Source organism: Cyprinus carpio, chromosome B4 (assembly GCF_018340385.1).
Source record: "Cyprinus carpio isolate SPL01 chromosome B4, ASM1834038v1, whole genome shotgun sequence".
NCBI lineage: Eukaryota > Metazoa > Chordata > Actinopteri > Cypriniformes > Cyprinidae > Cyprinus > Cyprinus carpio.
This window is the reverse complement of record NC_056600.1, coordinates 9,299,558-9,322,643: the sequence shown is the minus strand read 5'-3', so window position 1 is coordinate 9,322,643 and position 23,086 is coordinate 9,299,558. Positions and strand designations below refer to the sequence as shown.

General features: G+C 35.1%; 2 protein-coding genes across 2 annotated transcripts; one reads left to right on the top strand and one right to left on the bottom strand.

Moving 5' to 3' along the window:
* The first annotated feature begins 1,549 nt into the window (after nt 1-1,549).
* LOC109113332 (protein arginine N-methyltransferase 8-B-like) lies at nt 1,550-13,461 on the top strand. Its single transcript, XM_042721856.1, has 10 exons — nt 1,550-2,208; nt 3,841-4,101; nt 4,778-4,933; nt 6,193-6,256; nt 7,420-7,562; nt 8,533-8,620; nt 9,013-9,128; nt 10,677-10,827; nt 10,906-11,027; nt 12,276-13,461. Exons 1-10 carry the CDS (start codon nt 2,140-2,142, stop codon nt 12,357-12,359), a joined length of 1,254 nt encoding a protein of 417 aa, XP_042577790.1. The 5' UTR covers nt 1,550-2,139; the 3' UTR covers nt 12,360-13,461.
* Nucleotides 13,462-14,576: 1,115 nt separating this feature from the next.
* On the bottom strand, nt 14,577-23,025 carry cracr2ab (calcium release activated channel regulator 2Ab). The gene is given in 17 exon segments (XM_042722626.1): nt 14,577-14,612; nt 14,754-14,970; nt 15,251-15,332; nt 16,128-16,266; nt 16,683-16,954; nt 16,957-17,111; nt 17,209-17,300; nt 17,856-17,901; nt 17,980-18,051; nt 18,139-18,326; nt 18,433-18,528; nt 19,240-19,330; nt 20,164-20,310; nt 20,419-20,602; nt 20,722-20,833; nt 21,530-21,903; nt 22,890-23,025. Coding segments are annotated over 16 exon segments (2,211 nt in total). The 5' UTR covers nt 21,812-21,903; nt 22,890-23,025.
* Between the last annotated feature and the right edge of the window lie 61 nt (nt 23,026-23,086).

Sequence of the window (23,086 nt, the reverse complement as noted above, 5' to 3'; positions counted from 1 at the left end):
GTTCAGACGCGCTGTGTGTCAGTGAGCTTCACGCTGAATCACGCATGCGCAGTATCATCAGCTCCTCGGTTCTCGAATCGGACGCGTCCGACAGAAACGGTTCTCAACTCGAGAACGAGTCAATCTTTCGTTCGTTATCTGGCTCGGTGTTCATCTTCAGTTCTCTCTTCACAGCAGTTCAGTCAGTGTACTGTTTGAGTAAATTAATTACTCCGGGATATTGGTTTATTTGAACTCAGAGGGAGTGTCAGCCATGTTAAAAAAGTTAACAGCTTAAGTCATTTGTGGATTAATGCTTATTGTAGACGCGAACCGTTTCAAACGATTCAGTTCGATTTGGTGAACTGGTTCAAGAAGATCCGGTTACATCGAGTGATTCGTTCGCGAACGGGATATCACTAAACTGCAGTGTTGTGAACGCGCTCACAACAGACCCGGCTGAGAAGACAATGCTGAATAAAGTCGTAGTTTTTGATATTTTTGGCCCAAAATGTATTTTCGATGCTTCAAAAAATTCTAACGGACCCTCTGATGTCACATGGACTACTTTGAAGATGTTTTTATTAACTTTCTGGACGTGGACAGTATACCGTACATACATTCTCAATGGAGGAACAGAAAGCTCTCGGACTAAATCTAAAATATCTTAAACTGTGTTCCGAAGATGAACGGAGGTCTTACGGGTTTGGAACGACATGAGGGTGAGTGATTAATGACATTATTTTAATATTTGGGTGAACTATCCCTTTAATGAAAATGTGGCTTTTACAACAAGCTGAAATAAAATGTTGATGTTGATTTTGAAATAATTAAATTTTTTAGTTTTAGTTAACTATAATAATCCTGGTTACATTTATATATATATATATATATATGTATGTATATATGTTGTATACATTATATATGTATGTGGTCTCTGAGACTCAAAGGGTATCCAGCATTTTTCATGGAGCACATTCAAATAAGAATGTAGAAAATAAAATGTTAAAATTTTGTTTATCAGTTCTCATGATTATCAGTCTTAAAAGTTCATTGCATTTAGTTATTTTTAGGCTCTCTGGGATACCCAACATACTGTAAGTAATACATTATATACATATATATATATATATATATATATATATATATATATATATATATATAATATATATTTATATTAATATACATAATTACATTTTTGAACATTTAAAATTTTAATTTTATGAACATTTTATTTAATTTTATTTGAAATTTTGTTGAATGGATATTTAGGAAAGGCGATTTTTACAATCTGGAAACTATCCACCTGATATTTCACTACTGCGTAGTTTATTATTTTGATATACATATATATTTAAAGGTTCAGACAAGAAGCGTATGGCCTTAAAAACGCCAAGGTCACGGGTCCGAATCCCAGGGAATGAACTGATAAGATGTAGGCTGTACACTGAATGCAATGCAATCGTTTTGAATAAACGCCTCTGTAAATGAAAGAGTACGTTTGTCTGAAAAGGTTCAGCCTTGAAATGGACTAAAATGTAGTCGGCCTTGTGTCCTTTATTTTGAGAAAGTGGAGGTGCGATACTTGTGTGGGAGGCACTAATTCAGCTATATCGCTCCAGTTCTGCACTCGCTGCGCTCGAGTTCAGTCAGCAGTCTCTCAACTCCAACTTTCAGCGTGATCCAGACGCACTTGACTGACCGCAACGCCACGAAGTGGACAACTAGGCTCCGATGACACGTTAAGAACTGAAAAATAATGGATTATCATATTAAACCGAAATAAAAGATGCATTCTAGTCTGTCCGACTCCGTGTAACGCGGCGATGCGCAGCGGCAGGTGATGTGGATGCTGACGCGTCGGGGCTCAACTGGTCTCCAAGTGGCGCTCAGAACCTGTGGAAGAACTTTTGCACAATTGGCTTTCAGTAGAAATCGGAATCATGGAGTTGAGGGACTATCCCAGAAGTCTTTCTGACAATTTCAGTATTAGTTTCTATTTAGGCATTTATTGTTTATTAAACACAGCTGTGAGAATCAACAAATGGGTCCTTTTAAAGCGCTAATCTAGTATTTCTTATTGCAGTACGTTTTAAAACTTTTCGAGGACATTTAGTGACAACACTTGTTCTTATCGAGTTAATCCGGATCCCGGCTCGTATGGGACTGAGGCACTCATCGCGGTGCCTGCTCCTGCGGAGAAAGATGGCGGAGGCGGAGAGCTCGGAGGTAAGTCAAAGATTCCTTAGGTCATCTATAAAACATTAATGCTCGTCCGACAATTCATATATTTACTTCTAAATCGCTTGAGATTCATTCTAGTTGTTTCCTATGTGTTTAAGTGCACGATTGCGTAAAATGACGCACTGGTTTGGAGGTCATACAAATCAGTGTCCGGCGATGTATGTGACTATGCAGGCTAAAAACACAGAGATCCGAGCTGAGCAGAACACGTCCGATTTCCCAGGACAACGTCTTGAAAGCGATCACACAGACCACACCGAACGCTAAATATAAAGGTTTATATCTATGTTGCGCGTATTGGTTGCGTAAAGATTAGGCAGGCAGACATCAAATGCAAGATGTTATCTGCAATCTCTAACGTAACAAATTAGTGTCTAATTCATACCTAAAATATACAGTAGGACGGTGAAGTTGGTCTTATGCTTGTTGAATTGAGCAGTCATTGCTCTTTTTCTTTACTGGGTCGAGAGACGGCTGAGCGCTGTCCTTGGTGCTGCAGTATTCCCCCCCTCCCCAGCTTATTAGCATATTCACCTTTGCATACCTGATTTTCATGTTGACGCTGTTAATAGGTCACTAAATAACACAAGCCATGAATGGCAGGGTGAAGAAAAATCACAAGGTGAAAAGCATATAAGTGCCTCAGTGCCCTCTGTCCATTTGCTTTGTTAATTTTTTGTCACATATGTTTTACAAAACGGTCTATTTTTTCTCAGTTGCTTTCATTCATTCATTTTCACTCTTTTTATCACATGGAAAAAATCCATGGAAAAAAAAAAATCTAACTTTAAAAAAAACATTTGCAGAAAAAGTTTAATCTGTTTCATTAATTGTTTTTCACACATTTTTACAAAACGGTCTACTTTTTAATTGCTTTTTGGCATGTTTGTTTGTTTATCAATCACATGAAAATCTTTTGCAGGAAATAAGAGCATCAATGCCTTATGTCCATGTAGTTAATTGTTCTCCACATTCATTCATTCATTTTTGACATTTTCTCTATCTATCTATCTATCTATCTATATCTATCTATCTATCTATCTATCTATCTATCTATCTATCTATCTATCTATCTATCTATCTATCTATCTATCTTAACGGAGGCTTTTACTGTGCTGCCATAGTAGAACCATTTAGGTTCTCAAAAGAACCTTTCAGTCAACAGTTCCTAAAAGAACCATTTCTTCTTGGTGTCTAAGAACATATAATCTAAAGAACCCTTTTCCACTATAAAAAATCTTTTTGTGCAGTGGGAAGGTTCCATGGATGTTGAGGTTCTTCATGGAACTGTTAATGCCAGTAAAGAACCTTTATTTTTAAGTGTATCACATGAAAAAAAAAAAATACATTAAAAACATTTGCAGAAAAAAAAAAAAAAACACGGACAAAAATGACTACATATAATAAACTAAATATGATAAAGCCCCAAGCTCAAACAGTAGGTCATAGTGCTACAACACCAAGGTCATGTGTTTGATTCCCAAGGAGTTCATGAACTGATAAAAGTCGAAGAGTTGTTTTAGATAAAACTGTCCACCAAATGCATAAATATACTTATTAAACCAATAAGTGGTGATGAAGGACAGTGAGTCTATTGTTATATATTGTCTTGACCAGCAACACCAGCAGCAGCAGAAACAGCATCATCAGCAGCAGAAGCATATTTCCAATGCCCCGTCATCCCAGTCTTTGCAACCATCTCCACTACCAAAGCCAGTGACGTCCGTTCATCATGTTCCTCACCCCCCACACACGCCACACGTTTCCTCACTTTCTGCCTGTCCGGGCCGAGGCAAGATGGCCAAGCTACTCAACCCGGAGGAGATGACATCACGAGACTACTACTTTGACTCCTATGCCCACTTTGGAATTCATGAGGTAAACGGTCCGATTTTACCATCAAGTTTGAAGACGTATGCAAGTCTAAGATGATACTGTGTCATTATATTGTTCATCTCTGTTGCTTTAAGGAAGGAAAAAATGTCAGGAAGTTGTTTCTTCTTTAGAAGTTTTATCACAAGCAGCCGATCATAAGAACCTAAATATGTCACTGAAACCATCTTCTAACCTCATTCAAGAAGAACTGAGAGAGCACACTTTTGATACTCTCACATGTATAGCATAAGGGTCAAATTGGATCTGTCTGAAGATAAAAGAACAGTTCTTGATAACAGAACAAAGAAGGAAGAGAGTAAGATAGTGAGATGGAGAAAGGGAGAAAGAACAGGAGAGAGAATTAGAGCAGGGGCGGGGGGTGGGGGGGTTGGAAAGATGTGTATCAGTTAATCCCAGCAGGCTAAATGGAGACCTGTCTCTATAAAAAGAATCCTGGAGACACTGTGCTTTGTGTCCTATATATTGTCCTCCATAGCCCAGTCCAAGAGAAAAGGTGCGGAAACGAGGGCTAAAAGTCATGGACTCGAATTCTCAAAACTGCACCAGTAAAATATGCACAGCCATACACTACCGTAATGTAATGTTGTAACGTACAAACATAAATGATAAGTTCTACAAAATATAATTTAAGACTAAAGTTGTTGTTTCCTCTCAATAGGAAATGCTAAAGGATGAGGTGAGGACGCTAACCTATAGGAACTCCATGTACCACAATAAACACATCTTTAAAGATAAGATCGTTCTAGATGTGGGCAGCGGAACCGGAATCCTTTCCATGTTTGCTGCCAAGGCAGGAGCCAAGCATGTATATGGGGTGAGGACTCAAATTACAAGTGACGATGTCCTGCACAATAGCTTTGAGTTAGAGGGCAATGTGCAGGCATTTCTGCAGATCTTACTCTTTTTTTTTTTTTTTTTTTTTTTTTTTTTTATACTCACAAACTTTATCTATGTATATCGGGAGAGATAGAGTGGGAGATTGTGCTGATAATATCAGTACCTCATTGTGTTTCTGGTCTGTAGTTAGATAACACTCCACTGATCCACCCACTAGGTCCAGTTTTAGTTGCCGTTTCATATTTTCTATGCCACAATAAGCAAAGGAGGTATCTGGTTCTGTCAAGAGCACAAATACATATAAGCAAAAAGGGTTACCAGGTTCATAGATGTTTAAAAAATTTGTTGATTATCTGGTAAACACACTTAGGCTTAGGGTAAGCAAGAACGAGACTGTTCTAGCAGAAAATAATGGCTTGATTACACCAAAATGCAAATGCAAGAGAATGGGAATAACATGCATATGCAATATGCATAATACCAGCAGGAAACTGGAGTAGATGGCTGTGTTGATATTCAGAACAACAACATTACTGTGGTTTAGACACAATATCGCCAGTTGCTTTGTCTATTTTTTTGCTCTGCCAACAAAAACAATTCCAAACAAAGCAAAAGAATAATTTGCAATATAATCTCCCAGCAACACAAAAGTGATGTTCTTTTGAATATAACAGTGGTCTTGAACAAAATCGGTTGAGTGAATGATTAAATGACTCATGCATAAAGAGAGTAGCCACTGGTTTCATTCCAGAATAAATCAGTGATTTTGAATGAATTAGCTGTGTAAATGATTTAGTGACTGACACAAAGACAATATCCACTTTTTTCATTCTGGAATTTATGAATGAATCGGTTGAAGGAATGAATCTTTGACTCACTCATAAAGACAGTCACTTGTCGCCACCTACTGGCATAACGATGTAATTTGCAAAAAAAGATTCAATGAAACATCATAACTTATATACACAGATTGACAGTCAGTCTGGAGCGTGCAAACAAAGACACGCAGATTGATACAAATAGTATATTCCACAAAATATGTATAATGATTTTTATTTTTTCTTTAAATATAAACCTGAATCCGATAAAATCTTAAGTTATACATGAAAAACTGGCTTGAGTCTGCTAGAATGGATATGTTCATTTGCATTAGTTACAACTATATCAATTAAGAAGAATGTAAATATCTTGATAGTTATGCTAACATAATCAAGCTAATGATCTTTTTTTTAATAGATTGAATGTTCCAGTATATCAGAGTATTCAGAGAAAATCATCAAGTCAAATCACCTGGACAATGGTAAGATTAATAACCCGCTGCTTATTCCTGTTAGGACACAGTACAGTGTTTAGGTCTGATCTGCATTCATGTGTGGAGTAGAGGAGTCATACTTTTTTCTGTTGGCAAGTGGAGTTCCATGACACAGGAAGCAGCATAGTCACTTCCTGTAGCTGACATTCACCTCTTGTGGTGTGATGGCAGAAGTTGTTGTTTAGTTGTCCACAGCAGCTCTCATTAACACTGGACAGCAGCATGCGAGTTAGAAGCCTGAGTCAGCGTTAGAGAGTCACTGCTGTACACACACACACACACACACACACACACCAGCATGGTAGCTGGACACTGGCAACTTGCCTTGTGCAAAATAGGAAAAATGGCGAGGATGGGAAAAAGGAAGAGAGAAAGAGAGAAAACCATGAAAAACCCATCAATTAATCATAGCTTTATATTGTATTTATGGTTATTTTTTAAGACTAAATACTGGATTTGCAACCCATTTGATTACTGTAATGTGACACATTTATGAGTGAAACAAAAAATGTAGGGTAAGACTTGATTTTATCCATTAGGAAATAAAACTGTATAGAAAGTTTGTTGTTATAAATATATTTATTTAGAACAAAATATAAATTGTATTTAATATGCAAATACATTCAATAATACTTGTATTTAATATATAAATACATTTCATATTTAATTGTAAATTAAACTGAATTAAGTCAGCTCATCCATTTAGATTTTAGATAATAAATATAGATTATTATCTAATTTGGACAGTAATTATAATAATTAATAAAATATTATATTATGTGTTCTATTATATATGTATTACTGATACTACCAATAATATTTGAACTTTAAAAAATGTTAATGTAAAAACTATTTAAAAGATTTTACATAATTATAGATTATCTAGTTTCGATATTAATTATAATTATGATTAAATATTACATCATATTGACACATTTATGAGTAAAACAAAAAAATGTGGGGCGAGATTTGATTTGATCCATTAGGAATTAGTAATAAAGCAAAACTGGGAATTTTGTTGTACCTAAAAGTATCACGTTACTGTTATAAATATATTTTAGAATAAAATAAATTTCATATTTAATTGTACATTAAATAGAACAAAATCAGCTCATGAATTTACATTCTTGAATTTTCTGTGCATTCTGCAGTTATTACCATCATTAAAGGGAAGGTGGAGGAGACTGAACTGCCGGTGGATCAGGTGGACATTATTATTTCAGAGTGGATGGGCTACTGTCTTTTCTACGAGTCCATGCTCAATACTGTCATCTACGCCAGGGACAAATGGCTGGTCAGTTTGTGTGTCTGTGTTGGCTGTCTCAAGGCCAAGGTTATGTGACTAATTAGAATGTAAAGCATGCGTCCATGCTGAAAATGATCATTTATAATGGGAATGAGTTGCTAGTCATTGGGCTGCTGATGAATGTCTTCCACTGAATGACAATTTGGTCCAGAGGACAAGTGGCTTGTTATACATTTTTATGGAACCATTGTGTTAGTTCCAGGGCATTGTTTCACCCTAGGGTTATTTTTATGGTGCATTGAACTGTAAGGAAAATAAAGAATGATGTGAAGTCACTGGAATAATAGGAATATAATCACACCAGGAACACGTTTTTGAAGATTAAAATATTTTATGTGGGTAGTTTCAGCAGTGTCCTGTGGTGTGACAAGATACAATTAATCTAAAACCATTTAAAAGATTAGATATTAATAAAAGATTTCCATCTAATTGAGATAATTATTATATCATATTATATTCATATTATTTATAGTGATAATATATTAAAACTATTTAAAGGGTTTTAGATAATAATTATACACTATTTAATTTAGATACTTATTATAATAATGATTATTATATTAATGATTTTATGATAATATTTTGACAAATTCTAAATTCAGAATATTTGAAAGATTTTAAAATATATTTTTATAATTGCTAAAATATTATATTATATTGTGTTTTATGACCTTATTTATGACCTGTTATTCATACTACTACTAATAATAATAATTGAACTTTTAAAAATTCTAATTTAAAAAATATATCACATTATGTTGATTTATGACATTATTTATAACAATAAAGATAATTATTTATTATATTATATTATATTATATTATATTATATTATATTAGTGTTTTAAATACTAATTAAAAAATACAAAAGTAAATTTGACATTTTTTATATTATGGTGTTTTAAATACTTTTTTTTTAGATGCGAGATCTGTAGATTCTCTTTCCTGTCATTTTTCAGAAACCTGGTGGTTTCATGTTTCCAGACAGAGCGACATTGTATGTGGTTGCCATTGAGGATCGGCAATACAAAGACTTCAAAATCCACTGTGAGTACTCTCTCTCTCTCTCTCACACACACACTGCCAAGAGTCAACAGGTACTGTATTTAATGAGCATTTAATACTGTATCTTATCTCTTATGGCAATGTGGCTTGATCAGTGTCTCGTTTTGGATCCCTTTAGCTTAAGGAAGAAAAGAAAAACACTAGGAAAAATTCCTGTTGGGTTCCATTACTCCCCTGCAGCAAGAGGTTTTCTTTTTCTCCCTCCGCCTTGTTTTGGATGGAAGTGTGAGGGGATGTAATCAAATGCTGCCAGACACAGAGGAGGCAGGAGTCTATTTTAGGGCCAAATGAAGAAGACCAGACACAGCCAGACAGATTTTCTACTTTTCAGAGTTTTAAAATGTCTTAAAAATATATTTTCTCTATGCTTGCAGGGTGGGAGAACGTCTATGGTTTTGATATGACATGCATTAGGAACGTTGCTATGATGGAGCCCCTGGTGGACATAGTAGATCCTAAACAAGTCGTGACCAACTCCTGCCTCATTAAGGTATGGGTATATGCTCTATATGTGTGTACATGTGAGCAAGATCTGAACTGAATCATAGTACTGATTGACTGCGCGATAGGCTACTTTGGAACACATGTAGTATGGGTGTTACATAACAGAATCATTCGCAGTAAAGAGCACCTGATGACAGCGTGGTAACGAGGGTTCATCTCAACACATGCACAAACACCAATCATTCATTTAAATTAGCCAACAGAAATGAGTCCTCGTGAGATATAATGCTAATAATATTATCATGTAGGTAATTTGAAGGCATATATTTTGTTGTAATAAAGTGTCTCTTGCTATACAGTAGGAAGTAAAAAACACAAATGAGATTTCTTTATTATCTCAATTATTTCTCCTAAACAGGAATGAGGTTAAATTTATAATATAATATAATATAATATAATATAATATATCTGAAAGTTTAAGATAATTTTGTCTTTATTTTATTTAATTCAAGAAGCAATTTCTACTTGGAACTTAATAACAAAAAAATAAATAAATAATAAAAAATGCTTTATTATTAAATTTTCCATGACTTTTTAAATATCTGACAAATTTTCATTACTTTTTCAGGTCTAGAAATCAAACTTTTAAAATTCCCTCAAATGAGGATATTAAATTTTGCTTTATTTTTTAATTTTCTGTGAAATTTTCATTACTTTTTCATATATATATATATTAAACATTTTTATTTTTTCCCTCAAATGAGGAATTAATATATATATTAACAATAGCAATTTTTACCCAATGAAATATTTTAAAATGTGACAACTGAAAAAAGTTTGTATTCATTAATTTCCATGAGTTTTTCAGATCTATAAAATCACAATTTCAAATTTTCTCATAAAGTATATTAAAATTTAGAAACACATCTTCATTTATTCATATAGCTTATATCTAGCTTTTTGTTTCTCATTTTAAAGGACCTTGCACACTAACAATAATTAAAAATTTTCATATGATTTTTTTCCGTGATCTGTTTGACAGTGAAGACATATCGAATGTCAAAAATGTCAAAAGAAAAAGAGACAATGTAGGAGACAGAGAAAAAATCTGGATAGCCGCCAGCAAATGAACGAGAAAGAAAGAGAAGGCCATGCTTTCACCGAGGCTCTGTATCACCTGAGGGATCAAACTCTTTGAAGTGGAGAATGATTTGGGCCTCTTTGTGCGGTGTACTAAATGAAGAGTTGAATTGAACAGATGAAAGGGTCAATGCTGCTACTGATCTGTTGTTCGCACGAAGAGTAATAGGATCTTTGTTTGTCAAGGACGATGCTTGTGCCAACTCCTACTTATACAGGCACCAATATAGCCATATCCAAACAATAAAGCCTTTGAAACTGGATCGGTTGAGATATGTGGGTTAAGGCTATATGACATAAACCACATTACACTTCAAGCTTACAGTAAATCACAGCTGCAGCATCTCATGGCCGACCATCAAAGGACTGTTAGTGCAAGTGTGCGGGTCAATCATAATTTCTACATAAACATAATTTCTACGCCAAAAAGTGAGACGTGACATGTTGCTTTCAGGAGGTGGATATCTACACGGTGAAGCCGGAAGATCTGACGTTCACCTCGGCCTTCTGCCTGCAGATTCAGAGGAATGACTATGTTCACGCTCTCGTCACGTACTTCAACATTGAGTTCACCAAGTGTCACAAGAAGACGGGCTTCTCTACAGGTTCAACTGTCACTTATTCTGTACCTTATTATCTTTTTCAAATAAATATGGTACTAACCGAGTCGTACATTCCCTTAGCCCCCGACGCTCCCAGCACTCACTGGAAGCAGACCGTGTTTTATCTGGAGGATTACTTGACGGTGCGGAGAGGAGAGGAGATCCTGGGCAGCATCACGGTGAAGCCCAATGAGAATAACGAGGTGAGGCTGTAAATGGAGGAGGTGAGAAGTCTAACATTTAAAACAGTGGTCCTCAACCTGTTTGACCCATTTGATCCAAGGCTGCCCATTGTCAAATACAATATTTGAAGGTCCCTCGAGATATTTCTGGTACTTCTACAGTAATGATAATGTTGTTTATTTTCAAACTTTTTTAATTAAATGAAAAATTACAATATATAAAACTAATTCAATTCAATTAAATAATTATTAATTATTAAATTCCAGAGATTTCTGAACTGAATGTTCTTCAGGGTTTACTTTTCATTGAATTTTCATGAATTTACTGTAAAAGACTTTTCTAAATTGTGATTACAGGTTTGAAAATGAAAGTTTTTTAAATTACACTTTATTCACAAATAGCAATTTCTACTTAGACCTTGAAGGAATGTATATTTATTACATTTAAAAAAGAAAAGAAGAAAAAAAAGACTTTTTAAGATATGACTAATAACTTTGTCAGGTATGGATTTACACTTTTAAAATTCCCTCATATAAGGAATTGAAATAAGATATTTATTTTCTTTTTTTTTGCTTATTTTTTTTTGTTTTTTTATGATGATGATTTTTTGAAAATAGCAATTTCTTCCCTATTTATCTTTAGAACTTGACATAACTGAAAATAATTTTTTATTTTTTTTTTAATTAATTATTTTTTTTTTTTTTGTCTTTAAATTAATTTTTTGTATTTTATTTTAAATTTTAGATTAATATTATATTTTAAAAAAAAGCTTTAGCTTGTTTTGTCTTATTTTAAATCATTTTAAGCCATCTTTAAAATAGCAATTTCTACCCAATATAATAATTTAGAACTTGACATAACTGAAAAAAAAAAATATTTTTTTTATATTTTTAGATTTTCTCATGCAGTATAACAAATTAAAAGATTATATAAATATAATAGAAAATAGCTTTAGTTTTGATTTTTTTTTGTTTTTTTTTATTTTATTTAGTATTTGTGCAAATAGCTGTTTCTCCTAGATAAAATATTTGAATAACTTGACATAATTAGAAAAATTTATATTTATTCTGATTCCGATCAAGGGTTTATACATTTCCAAGAAAAACATCTTAATCTTAATTTTTAAGCTATCTTGTCCCACACTTGGAAGAGTGCTGAGGCCCCCTAGTGGGCCACGGGCCTCTAGTTGAAAACCACTTATTTAGAAAAAAAAGAAACAAGACGACAAAAAAAAAAGTACTGAAGCAGCCAAATTTGATTTGTTCCAGCGTGACTTGGACTTCACCTTTGAGCTGGATTTCAAAGGACAGCTCTGCGACGCAGCCATCTCTCACGACTACAAGATGCGGTAAAACGCGAGCAGCATCCTGAGTCGGGCCACCGTTTCTCAGGGAGATTCGGCAGAGAGACGGATTGTGCCTCTCCTCTGCCTCTGTCTGGATCAGAGAGGCTGCTGAACTGCAGGACCCGTCGGTGATGTCATCAGTGCCAGTCCAGCACTAAAAGCAATAGTGTCAACACATGTCACGTTCTTAAATGCACATAGAGGATAGGCTGTAAAACATCACTCTGAATGTAACCGTTAATGAGTCTGAGAATGTCAAAGCTTGTGTTTATTTAACCTTATAAGATAGGAAAGTGTTACTGAACAGTATGTGAATCGTACAATAGAACTCATCGAACAAAGGCTTCAGTTTGGATGCACACATGAAAAGAGCATTTTTGATGTTTTGCTTACGTTTAAGTACTTTTATTGTGTTATATTTATTGGGTTAATGTTGAGTTGTTTAATATAGTGACCACTGGCATGTTTTCTGCCTTTGCTTTATTTGAATTCATTCAGGTTTCACTAAGATTTTTCTAAAGGACTTCTAAGAGCAGCTACACTATTTTAAATCATTCTTATCAAAAACAGGACCTACAAGATTTGTTATTTAAGTGTAACATAATGTGACAGTTTTAACTTGAGAATATTTTGGGTTTTGTGTTTTTGGTCAATTATCAGGTCATTGTCACATACAACCTTTGTGTAAAATGTTCCCAGAGCAGTTCAGATGAAGACAACGAATGAGGCACAACATGTTTGACACTGAATCCAGCCAATGTTTTTCCCTCAATAATATATTTGAAGATTTCGGTGCTTCATGTTGTTGTCATCACCTGAACAGTCTCTGCGAATGGTAACTGAAACACTTCTTGTTCAAGCAATGAGGTTTTACTGGCCAGTTTGAAATCCAGGTTTCATGATGCTAGCAAGACTTCAGGTGGGTTGAATGAGGCTATTGCAATGCTAAATAAATGGGAAGTAACAAACAATCACATTTTCTCCGGAATTATGTTGCTCTCACTCACTTGGTTGTATGGATAAGTTGGTTGAACTACATTTGTCACATGCAGCTTGACTGAACACATTTTCTCAATAAATGTATTGTGATTGACAATTGGTATCCTTAAATAGAATATGTACAAAGATCATTTAAAAGAGGTGATAAACTATCCTGCGAATCTATAATATACTTCATCTACAACTGGAGACACACATCAGATGAGCACAGATATACAATGCTCTTTGACAAATAGACATGAAAAACCTTTTTACACTTTACACTATTAATTTTTGATACAAATATAAGTGAATCTGTCCTATTTCAGCCAACATTAAATTATTTACATTGAGTATAATGGGGTTTGACAATGATACGTAAAGCTTAAAGTGATTTCACCCGTGTGTTTTCTGGTGTGTGTGTGTGTGGTCACTTGCAGCAGGCTTTCTTCTTTAAAGGTTGATCCAACAGTCTGACTGTGTTTACCCATACTCTGTCTTCCTGCTCCCTCAGGACCCTTTAAAGCATATTAATTAAAATACTTACAAAAAAAAAAACAACACTTAAAAAAAAAAAAAAAAACAATAATATATATATATATATATATATATATATATATATATATATATATATATATATATATATATAATATATAATATATATATAAAATAAACAAGTTGCATTTACATATAATTATTCATTAAGGTACTTAAACATAATATAAAAATAAATAGAAATAAATATTACATTTTAAAATGCATAATATTAAAATACAATAACATAAAAATAAATATAAATTAAATATATTTTTATATATTTTCTAAATATTTTTTGGTTGTAAAAATACTATACTCGCACAGGTTTCACTCCCATATTTAAATTATTCGACAGCTGAAAGTGTGTGATTATAGTGGAGTTACTGAGATGAACTTAGCGTCATGTGATCTCAACATTAAGTGGGCCTGTCAAAGTAAGTAAACCACATAAGGTTCACACAGTCTGTGAAGTCGCACATTAGATCACACTTTAACAATAAAAAAGAAAACCGCAAGCTTTCTGGTTGACATCTGATAATGTTTACTGTCGGTTAGCAGTCTCACAGTTTTAAAACGCTCTCTTTTTTTGCGGGTTGCAGTCCTGACTGAGGTGTTACAAACATATGACAATGTTTGATAACATGTTGCATTCATTGTGTTTTTTGAGCTCTTACCTGGCCAGATTGGTCTTGGGCTCATTAACTTTAGTTTAAGTGTTGGAATTGTAATAGTTCAAGTTTGCTTCCTATCAAATACAGCAAACTACTATTAATATCTGCTTACTGTGTTGAACAAGGTGATGTAGAGTAAAAACAAAGCATTTTAGGTAATATTAATATTTTAAAGCGGTATACAATGTGTTTGAGAACACAAGAGACATCCACACCTCTGCTAGCATATCGGCCTCTTTTGTCGGCACTTCTCTCTCATTCTCCTTGTCCGATTTGTTGCCAAGGAGCATGACGGGTATAGGGTCGCCTACGGCCTCCTGTATGCTGGTCAGCCAGGGGCGGACTGATCTGAAACTGTCCTCCATTGTGATGTCATAGATGACCACCACGCCATCTGCCTTACGGAAAAATTGCTTGGTAATGCTGCGATACCTGCAGGGCACAGTGACATTGCTTTTAATGCTGGATGTTTATCAGCAGTGACAAGCCAGATTATGTTTTGGTTATGCAATAGATCACTCTAGACAACAAGGCTTTTAGAGCAATTTAAAAGAATAACAGTAAATTATGAGTACATACTGTAAAGAATATAAGCTGAAGCTAAATCTTAAGACAGACTCAAACTGAATGTAAATGTCCTAAACAAGATGATAATAATTGTATTAATGCAAAACTTGATCATGTTTGTACTATGTAGGTATCAGGGCCTCACCTTTCTTGGCCTGCAGTGTCCCATAACTGAAGAGCCACATGACTGTCCCCCAAATTCAGTGTACGCACACTATAGTCTATGCCTGCACAGCAAAACATAATTTAAAAGTTTTTTTTTGGTTGGTTAGTGGGTAAGTTTTATGTATACAAAATTATACATTTGTATATATGCACACAAAAAAATATGTGCATAAAAATACTGGTAAAAAATGTCTCTTTATAAAATCAAAACAGGCAAAATAAAAAAATCTGCAGTAAGGTATAATGGCCACTAGGAGGTACTGTTGTGTAATATTACAAATAAGTGTATTGACTGATTGTAACTAAATACCTGAAAAGCTCCAGCTTTGTTTGTTTGAGCATGCCATTTGTTGGTGATTGTACCTAATACAATTCATACTTTTTAAGTTTTCCAGATTATTTATGAAACCGCTACAACTAGAAGCTAGAAACTTTGCAGAAAATGAATTGATGTTGTTTGACATAATCCTCTATGTAATGTGTGCCAGGGTTTAAATGCAGGGAGTGTGACTTCTCAAGCTCTTTCATGTGATGCTGCCTACTTTAAGGAAGCCATCTGATATAGCATAGTAGGCTTTAGTTAACACACATTTAAACACAATGCATGCACTGAAAAGCACAAGAACAATGCACAGACTTGAGTTGTTGGTTGAGTTGCTTTGGTAAACCAGTTTGAAGAGCTGTAAAAATCACAACAATTAGCACAAGAGAAAGGGGTAATCCATTTTTCTAATCAAATAAGGCAAACTCCAGTAAAAGGGCGACCGGTGTGCAGGACCTAATTTGCTGAAAAACCCCCACTGCAAAAAGTCATGTGTTAAATTGTAAAGTGCATATGGAGTGAGAGAGCAACTTACCCACAGTGGCTGTGGTGGCAGAGTGAAACTGTCCATCACAGAAGCGTCGCAGCAGTGCGGTTTTGCCAACGCTGGAATTTCCCACCAGAATGACTTTAAAGAGGCGCTGAGGGGATGCTGCGGATCTTTCTGCAGGACCCTGCAGCTGAAAATACCCAGAGTGATCTCTTAACACTACAGTTAAAGGCCAGTTTTGTTGAAAAGTGCACACAGGGATATAGTCTAGACCAGTGGTGTCCAAACCTGTTCCTGGAGGGCCACTGTCCTGCAGAGTTTAGCTTCAACCCTATTTAAACACACTTGAACCAGCTAATCAAGGTCTTCAGACTCACTAAAAAACTTCTAGGCAACTGTGCTAAAGCTAAACTCTGGAGGACACTGGCCCTTCAGAAACATGTTTGGGCATCCCTGGTCAATATTAATGGTCTCTTGTGCTAAAACTAGTCATTTTTAACCCTCGCTCTTAAATTAAATCATTTTTTGTTACTGTATCTTTAAGATTTCTATGTTAATCTCTTCTGTCATGGTAATCAACATCTTTGAGGGTTCACTTGCCTGCTGGAGGGTCTCCTTTCCGACTGGCTGACCCCGTGCAGATGAGGGCATGTTTTCTCTGATCCATTTCTTCTTAGACGGCTTCTTCACTCTTACTGGTAGTGGAGAGTCAGCAGAGGCCAGGGATGCATTGGACTCTTCTTCTTCTTCACTTAGCTGATGGAGGAGAAGGTGAGGGTCTCCTTGCAGCAGGTGGGGGAGGTGATCCTCCTCGATGGATATGACTCTGCGTAGAGGCCATCCATCCAGTGGCGCATCCTCCACATCCACTCTGTCTTTACACCTTCTGAGTCCCCAGCTACTTTTTCAGATCGTCCGTCCACCTCTGGCTTCCCATCATCCCATGTGCTGAAGGGTGAACAGAGACCGTTTGCAAGAGAGGAGGTCTTCCTGTTAGAACGCTGAGTCACTTCCTCTTCATCAACTTCTCTAAAATGACAGAAAGAGAGGTGAGAGAATAAACGTTTCCATGTCAATAAATCATATATGTAGGCCTTCTAAGAAAATATATGTGAGGATTTCTCACTTTCTGACAGATGGTTTTCTCTCAGTGTATTGCATTGAGGCTGTGCTCGGTCTTTGCTTGCGTGAGGATTTTTTCACTGAATTACTGCATTTCTGTTGTGAAATACAAGGAGATTTTTTTTTGTTGTTTTGATTGCTCTTATTAGATATACAGGTATAAACTGAAAGTCAAAGATATGAACACACCCACTCCTTTTCCATTATTAATATTTTCCACATTTTAGAATAACAGTACAGTCATCAAAATTATGAAAAAACACAACTGATTGATATATATATATATATATCAATCAGTTGTGTTTTTTCATAATTTTGATGACTGTACCTGTTATTCTAAAATGTGGAAAATATTAATAATGGAAAAGGAGTGGGTGTGTTCATATCTTTGACTTTCAGTCAAAGATATATATATATAGTAAAATAAAATAAAAATCAAATAAATGTACTATGATGTACTAAAATGACTTAAACTAAAATAAAACTGAATGGACATTATTTAAAAAAAAGAAAAAAAAAGAAAAGAAAAAAAAAACCTATTTCATATAATTTTTTTTGTAATTTTGTTGTTTTGTCATTTGGGCTATATTTTCCACGTCATTTAAGAAATGGAAATTATAAACAAAAATAATTTGAAATTGGTAAACTTACCAGAAACTTAATGTCTCGCTCATCACGTAGATGTTTATTCATTTCTCTGAAAGAACAACATTTAATTTAGGTTTTTTGTTGACTATCTTTTTCTACAGCACCTGTGAGCATATACTAAGCTCACCTGAGTAGATCCAGCTGTTTCATCAAGCTCTGTTTTTCTCTCTGCAAGCCTTCTGTGATTCTGTACATCTCCCTGTGAGGGGAAAAAGTGTTTGTGTTTATGAGAAACTCTAGACACTGGTGGGATCTGTGTGTGTACATAATAAATGCACAGACTAACATCTCTCGTTCCTGCTGTAGTCGAGAGGCCTGCTCCTGCAGAATGCCCAGCTGCTCCTGAGCCAACACTAGCTCCTGGCACGTGTGCTCAAGTTCACGAGACAGCTCCTCGTTGGTCATTTTGAGTTTAACGTTCTCCAGTCGACTCACCTGGTGTTCGCTATGAAGGTCACAACATTGTCGCTCCAACTGAAAAAAAATAAAGACATAAAGAGTGGCTTGAAAAGTGTGAGTTAGAAGTTGCACAAAAGTATAAGATTTTGTAAGATTATGTCTGTTCAATCGTGGCACTAACCATCCTCTGTTTTTGGAATAGCTGCTCCAATTCCTGTTCTTTACAGCGGAGCCGCTGCTGAAGGTCTTGACTGCGCGACTGCAGATTTTCAGAGTCCTGGAAGAATGAATTAACATACTTGTTCATTTCAGTTTAGACAGCCTTGATCTAAACAATGCACCATTATCTCCAAGTCGAGATCAAGAGATAACAAACGCACAAGCTGAAACAGAAACTGTAGTCTGAAACTAAGTTGACTAGGCAAGATCAGCTGTATGAACTGTGCACATGTTCAAAAGTTTGGGTTTAGTAGGATTTTTTGAACAAGTCTCTTATGCTCACCAATGCTGCACTTATTTGCTAAAAAATACAGTAAATATATTGTGAAAAATCTTTAACATATAAAATAAATGTTTTCTATTTAAATATATTTTGGAATGTATTTTTTTTTCTTGTGATGGTAAAGCTGAATATTCAGTTTCAGCTATTCAATATTCAGTGTAACATCATGATCTTGCTAAAGAAACCCATTATCTTATTATTATCAATACTTTGAATGTATTTTTTGTATTTCTTTGATTTTCTTTGGAAACTTTGATGTATTTCTATTCAGGATTCTTTGACGGACAGAATTTTTTTTTTTTCATGAATTTATCTAAAAATATTTTTGTAACATTATAAATGTCTATACTGTCACCTTTGATCAATTTAATGCGTCTTTGCTCAAAAAAAGGTATTCATCAAAAAAAAAAAACTTACTGATCGGGACTTCTGAACGGTAACGTTAGCGTAAAAGCACAGGGAAGAGTTTAAAAGAATGTTTTTTACCTTCAGAATTGCTCGATCTTTTTCATGAATGATCTGTTGCTCCATTTCCTCGTATAATCTGCAAATTTCAGTGTCATGTGTGGCTGCTTTCCTGTGCAATGAGACAATGGCGTATAATATTAAAACAAACATTTAACGTAGCCTAATACAATCAATGGCAATGCCACAAACAAGCCTTTCACATAATATTACACCCCAAATTCAGTATTTACATATTTAAAAACACTGGCTTAGACATTTACATCAAGTTAGGTGATAATTAAAGGATCCTGGGATTTCATAACTACACAATAGAGCCCCATATTCTTATATAACACTTAAGACCTGATAATTAGCTCAATCGTGAGTGCGTCAAACTCGAGAGCAAATTTATATTCCCTAATATTTTATTCCTGTATATTCCTACATATTACCTGGAGCTGACTTGGAAAAACCTACATAAATTGTTGCAATCGTGTGTTTATTGTGTTTACGTTGATGTTATTCAGTTTATAGATATGCTACTTCTATGAATCCGGTTTGGACTTTCAGCGCGAGAGCGCCCTCCTGCTTCGAGTATGAATGAAACATTCACTGTGTTTATAAAGGTGCTTTAAGCAACCGGGCACTGAACACAAATTGGCGATTCTTTGCATATCTTTAACCAATACATATTGCAAATCACATCATTCTAACCTAGATTTAATCAAAATATGCTTTATTCACTCCAAAAAAGTATGTAAAATCATGTTACCTAACTCTTAATCTTAGTGATCACTGGATATGGAAAGAACACACAGCATTCTATAGAGAATTACATTAAGCCCCTAAACAGAGATTATTCACAAGTAACATTGTGGAAATTAAGAACACAAAGCAGATTATTGGCTCTAAACATGGGTGACTTTAGATGGTAGCTACTGCTCTCTATTCATTCTCAGTCACCTCCTGAGGGCACTTTCCATCTCCTTCCTGTCTTGTCGTGCCTCTTTGATTTGATACGTGACACGGGCCAGGAACTCTTCAAAGTTGGACAAGAGGTGAGGCTCATCTTTCCTAAGCTGAGCCCACAGGTTGTGAACCTCACTCGGGCTGAAATGAAGAGGAAACCGTTAGTACTTGTAGCAATATAAAGCATAAATGTAAAGCATTTTTTTGCAATGCAATGTGCAGAGCAAACTGTGAAACACCAGTACTAACTCTTCAAATACATTGCTTGCACCCAAGCTCTCCATCAACATGCTGAAATGTCTCTCTTCATCATCCTCATTCTCTGACAGCTGTTCATCCCCTGACCTCTGATCAAGAGCTTCTGGAACTATTTGAGAGGATGCAGTCATTAGTTCCTCCGACATGGAAACTCTCCGTCCATGAAGAAAGTTACCTGGGGAACAGTCACAGACACCTTGGAAAGGTTTCATTTTCTGTGCTATAAATATTGCACCAAATAACACATAATTTTTTGAAGAGCTCCTTTTATCTGGAATGCGATGATAAACTTACTAAATCCAGAGGAAAACTCTCCTAGCGTCAGGTATCCATTTTTGTCAAGATCTAGTGAGTCAAAGGCGTTCTCGAGTTCCTCAGTAGTGAGCGGCAATTCTTTGTGCAGCCTCTAAGAAATAGATGGAAAAATGACATCAACAATTTTCTGCTACTAGATATTTTACCATCCTATTATGAACTAGGGCTGCACGATTAATGACAAAAATCATAATTGTCGATTACTCCCTTGAAATTGCAATTGCGATTATTAATTACGATTATCACTATTTACATTGAATGATGTTTATACCACTGTTTGATACAACTGCATGCCGTATTTTATATGGTTTCTTCTTTAAATTATAAAAAAGTAAAAATATTAATGGTATTATAATGTTATAATAAAATTTAAATAATGGGGAAAACCCTTAAGATAACATGTAGAAAGAAAAAAACGCATCTTAAGCACACAGAATAACATAAGTGGACTTTGAACGATTAATTGCCGTTTTGAACGATAATTGTATAATTGTAATTGTGGCATCCGATACTTTAATCGCGATTAGAAATTTGATTAATTGTGCAATCCTATTATGAACATTGCAAATAAAAATAGCTTTTAAATAGGATGGTAAAAAAATGCAAGATATGCACCCTAAATATTTAGAAACAAAACTTTGATGGCCATAGAATCGCTAAAAAATATAAAAACATAATTTGAATAGACAGATCTGATTGGTTAAACTAAAGAAACGACAGATTAAAAAAAAACGTGCAAAAAAAAAAAATAAACAAGTGGTGTCCCCTTAAAGGACCCCTACTTTACCGTCATATCCGTTCGTGTGATGAAGCCCTTTTCCTCGTTGTCACAGATCTGGAAAAAGTCCTCTATTTTGTCCAACATAGCAATGTGTCCCCGTCCTGCCTCCTTATTCATACTTTTCCTTGAATTTTCCTGCTTCTCATCCTGGTCTGAGCCACTGCTTACGACCCGTGTAGATCTATCCTGTCCAGTCTCTGACATGATTCCAGTATAACTTGCCTTGACCGTCTTTAAGAGGTCAGGATGCAGTGCAGGCGAGAGATGTGACTCAAACGGGCTGGACATCAAAGCTAGGTCCAGTATGAAGAATTCTCCTGATTAATTGAGGAGATGTAATGCATTGTTGTCTTGAACTGAATCTCTGCTGTGGGTCCCAGCTGGAAGTGCAAGAAAAAGTCATGACAACATTCCTTTGAGTCTTTAGGAATGTTAAGACTTTGAGAAGTGAAATGCAGATTACTGTTGTATATGTGTTTGTGTGCATGCAGCAGAACAGATTAACAAGGCTTGAGATTAAACTTCAGCTTCACTTTGGCTCTGAGTGAGAACTGTAAAAACGAAACATTTAATGTTTAATTGAACACTTGAATACTTTAACACTATGTAATAAAATTATAAAAGTTGCTAAATATAAAATTATGTATGGGAATGTACGGAAGGTTATATAATAAGAAAAACTCTGTAATTATGACATGCGTATACAGTTAGTTATATTTAGTTCAATTTAATTAAGTTCATTTAGATCATGAAAATTCATCGGTGCACATCTACAAAGCCACTGCTGATGTCATCAGTGTGCAGACCTGCTTTGATGTCCCACCACCACAACGTCAAGGGGAAAAGGAAGAGGTTTCTGTGGTGAAATTTCCTGTTTGAACAGAAGTTGAACTTGCTAAGGTTTGGTCATGGGGCTATCAAGTGTTTTATATTTATTTTTAAGCATGCACCAATTAAAATGACTCTGTTGTTTGTCTAAATGGTTCCATTAAGAACCTTTAACATCTGAAGAACCTTTGTTTCACAAAACGTTCTTTGTGGAGAAAAGGTTCTTCTGATTATAAAAAAGATAAGAAAGAGATGGCTCTTTAAAGAACTTTTGAATGAATGGTTCTTCGTGGAACCAGAAATGGTTCTCGCTGTGAAGAACCTTTCAAGCACCTTTATTTTTAAGAGTGGGGTTGACAGACAGTTAAGGTTGATGCACATCTTGCTCCTCATTTAGCAATAAAAGTTGAATGCCAGTGTTCTGTGTAATTTGTGACATTAAAAACACAATGAAATACTGCATTCATGAAGCTTCAAACTAAAATTACATGCATACAAAGTTTTTTTATAGAGCAATAAGTAAAATTATAGTTCTTACCTGAACAATAAAACAAGTATTGTTCTCTTCCAGGTATATGACTGCAATAATGTTAGTATTAACTTGTTTAATTTAATCCAGTAACTGAGTGCAGTTTGTGGAGAGCGACTGTTAGTCGGTTTTATATAATGCTGCGCGCGAGAAGAGGAGGAGGAACTTGTTCAGCTAGGAAGCCCTGCTTGCTGTCAGCAGTTCAA

Excerpts from the sequence above, each read along its gene's own strand:
- LOC109113332 (XM_042721856.1), top strand. The coding sequence starts at position 2,140 with ATGGGACTGAGGCACTCATCGCGGTGCCTGCTCCTGCGGAGAAAGATG. Across the intron at positions 6,257-7,419 it reads GTCAAATCACCTGGACAATG|TTATTACCATCATTAAAGGG; the intron begins GTAAGATTAATA and ends TGCATTCTGCAG. Across the intron at positions 7,563-8,532 it reads ACGCCAGGGACAAATGGCTG|AAACCTGGTGGTTTCATGTT; the intron begins GTCAGTTTGTGT and ends GTCATTTTTCAG.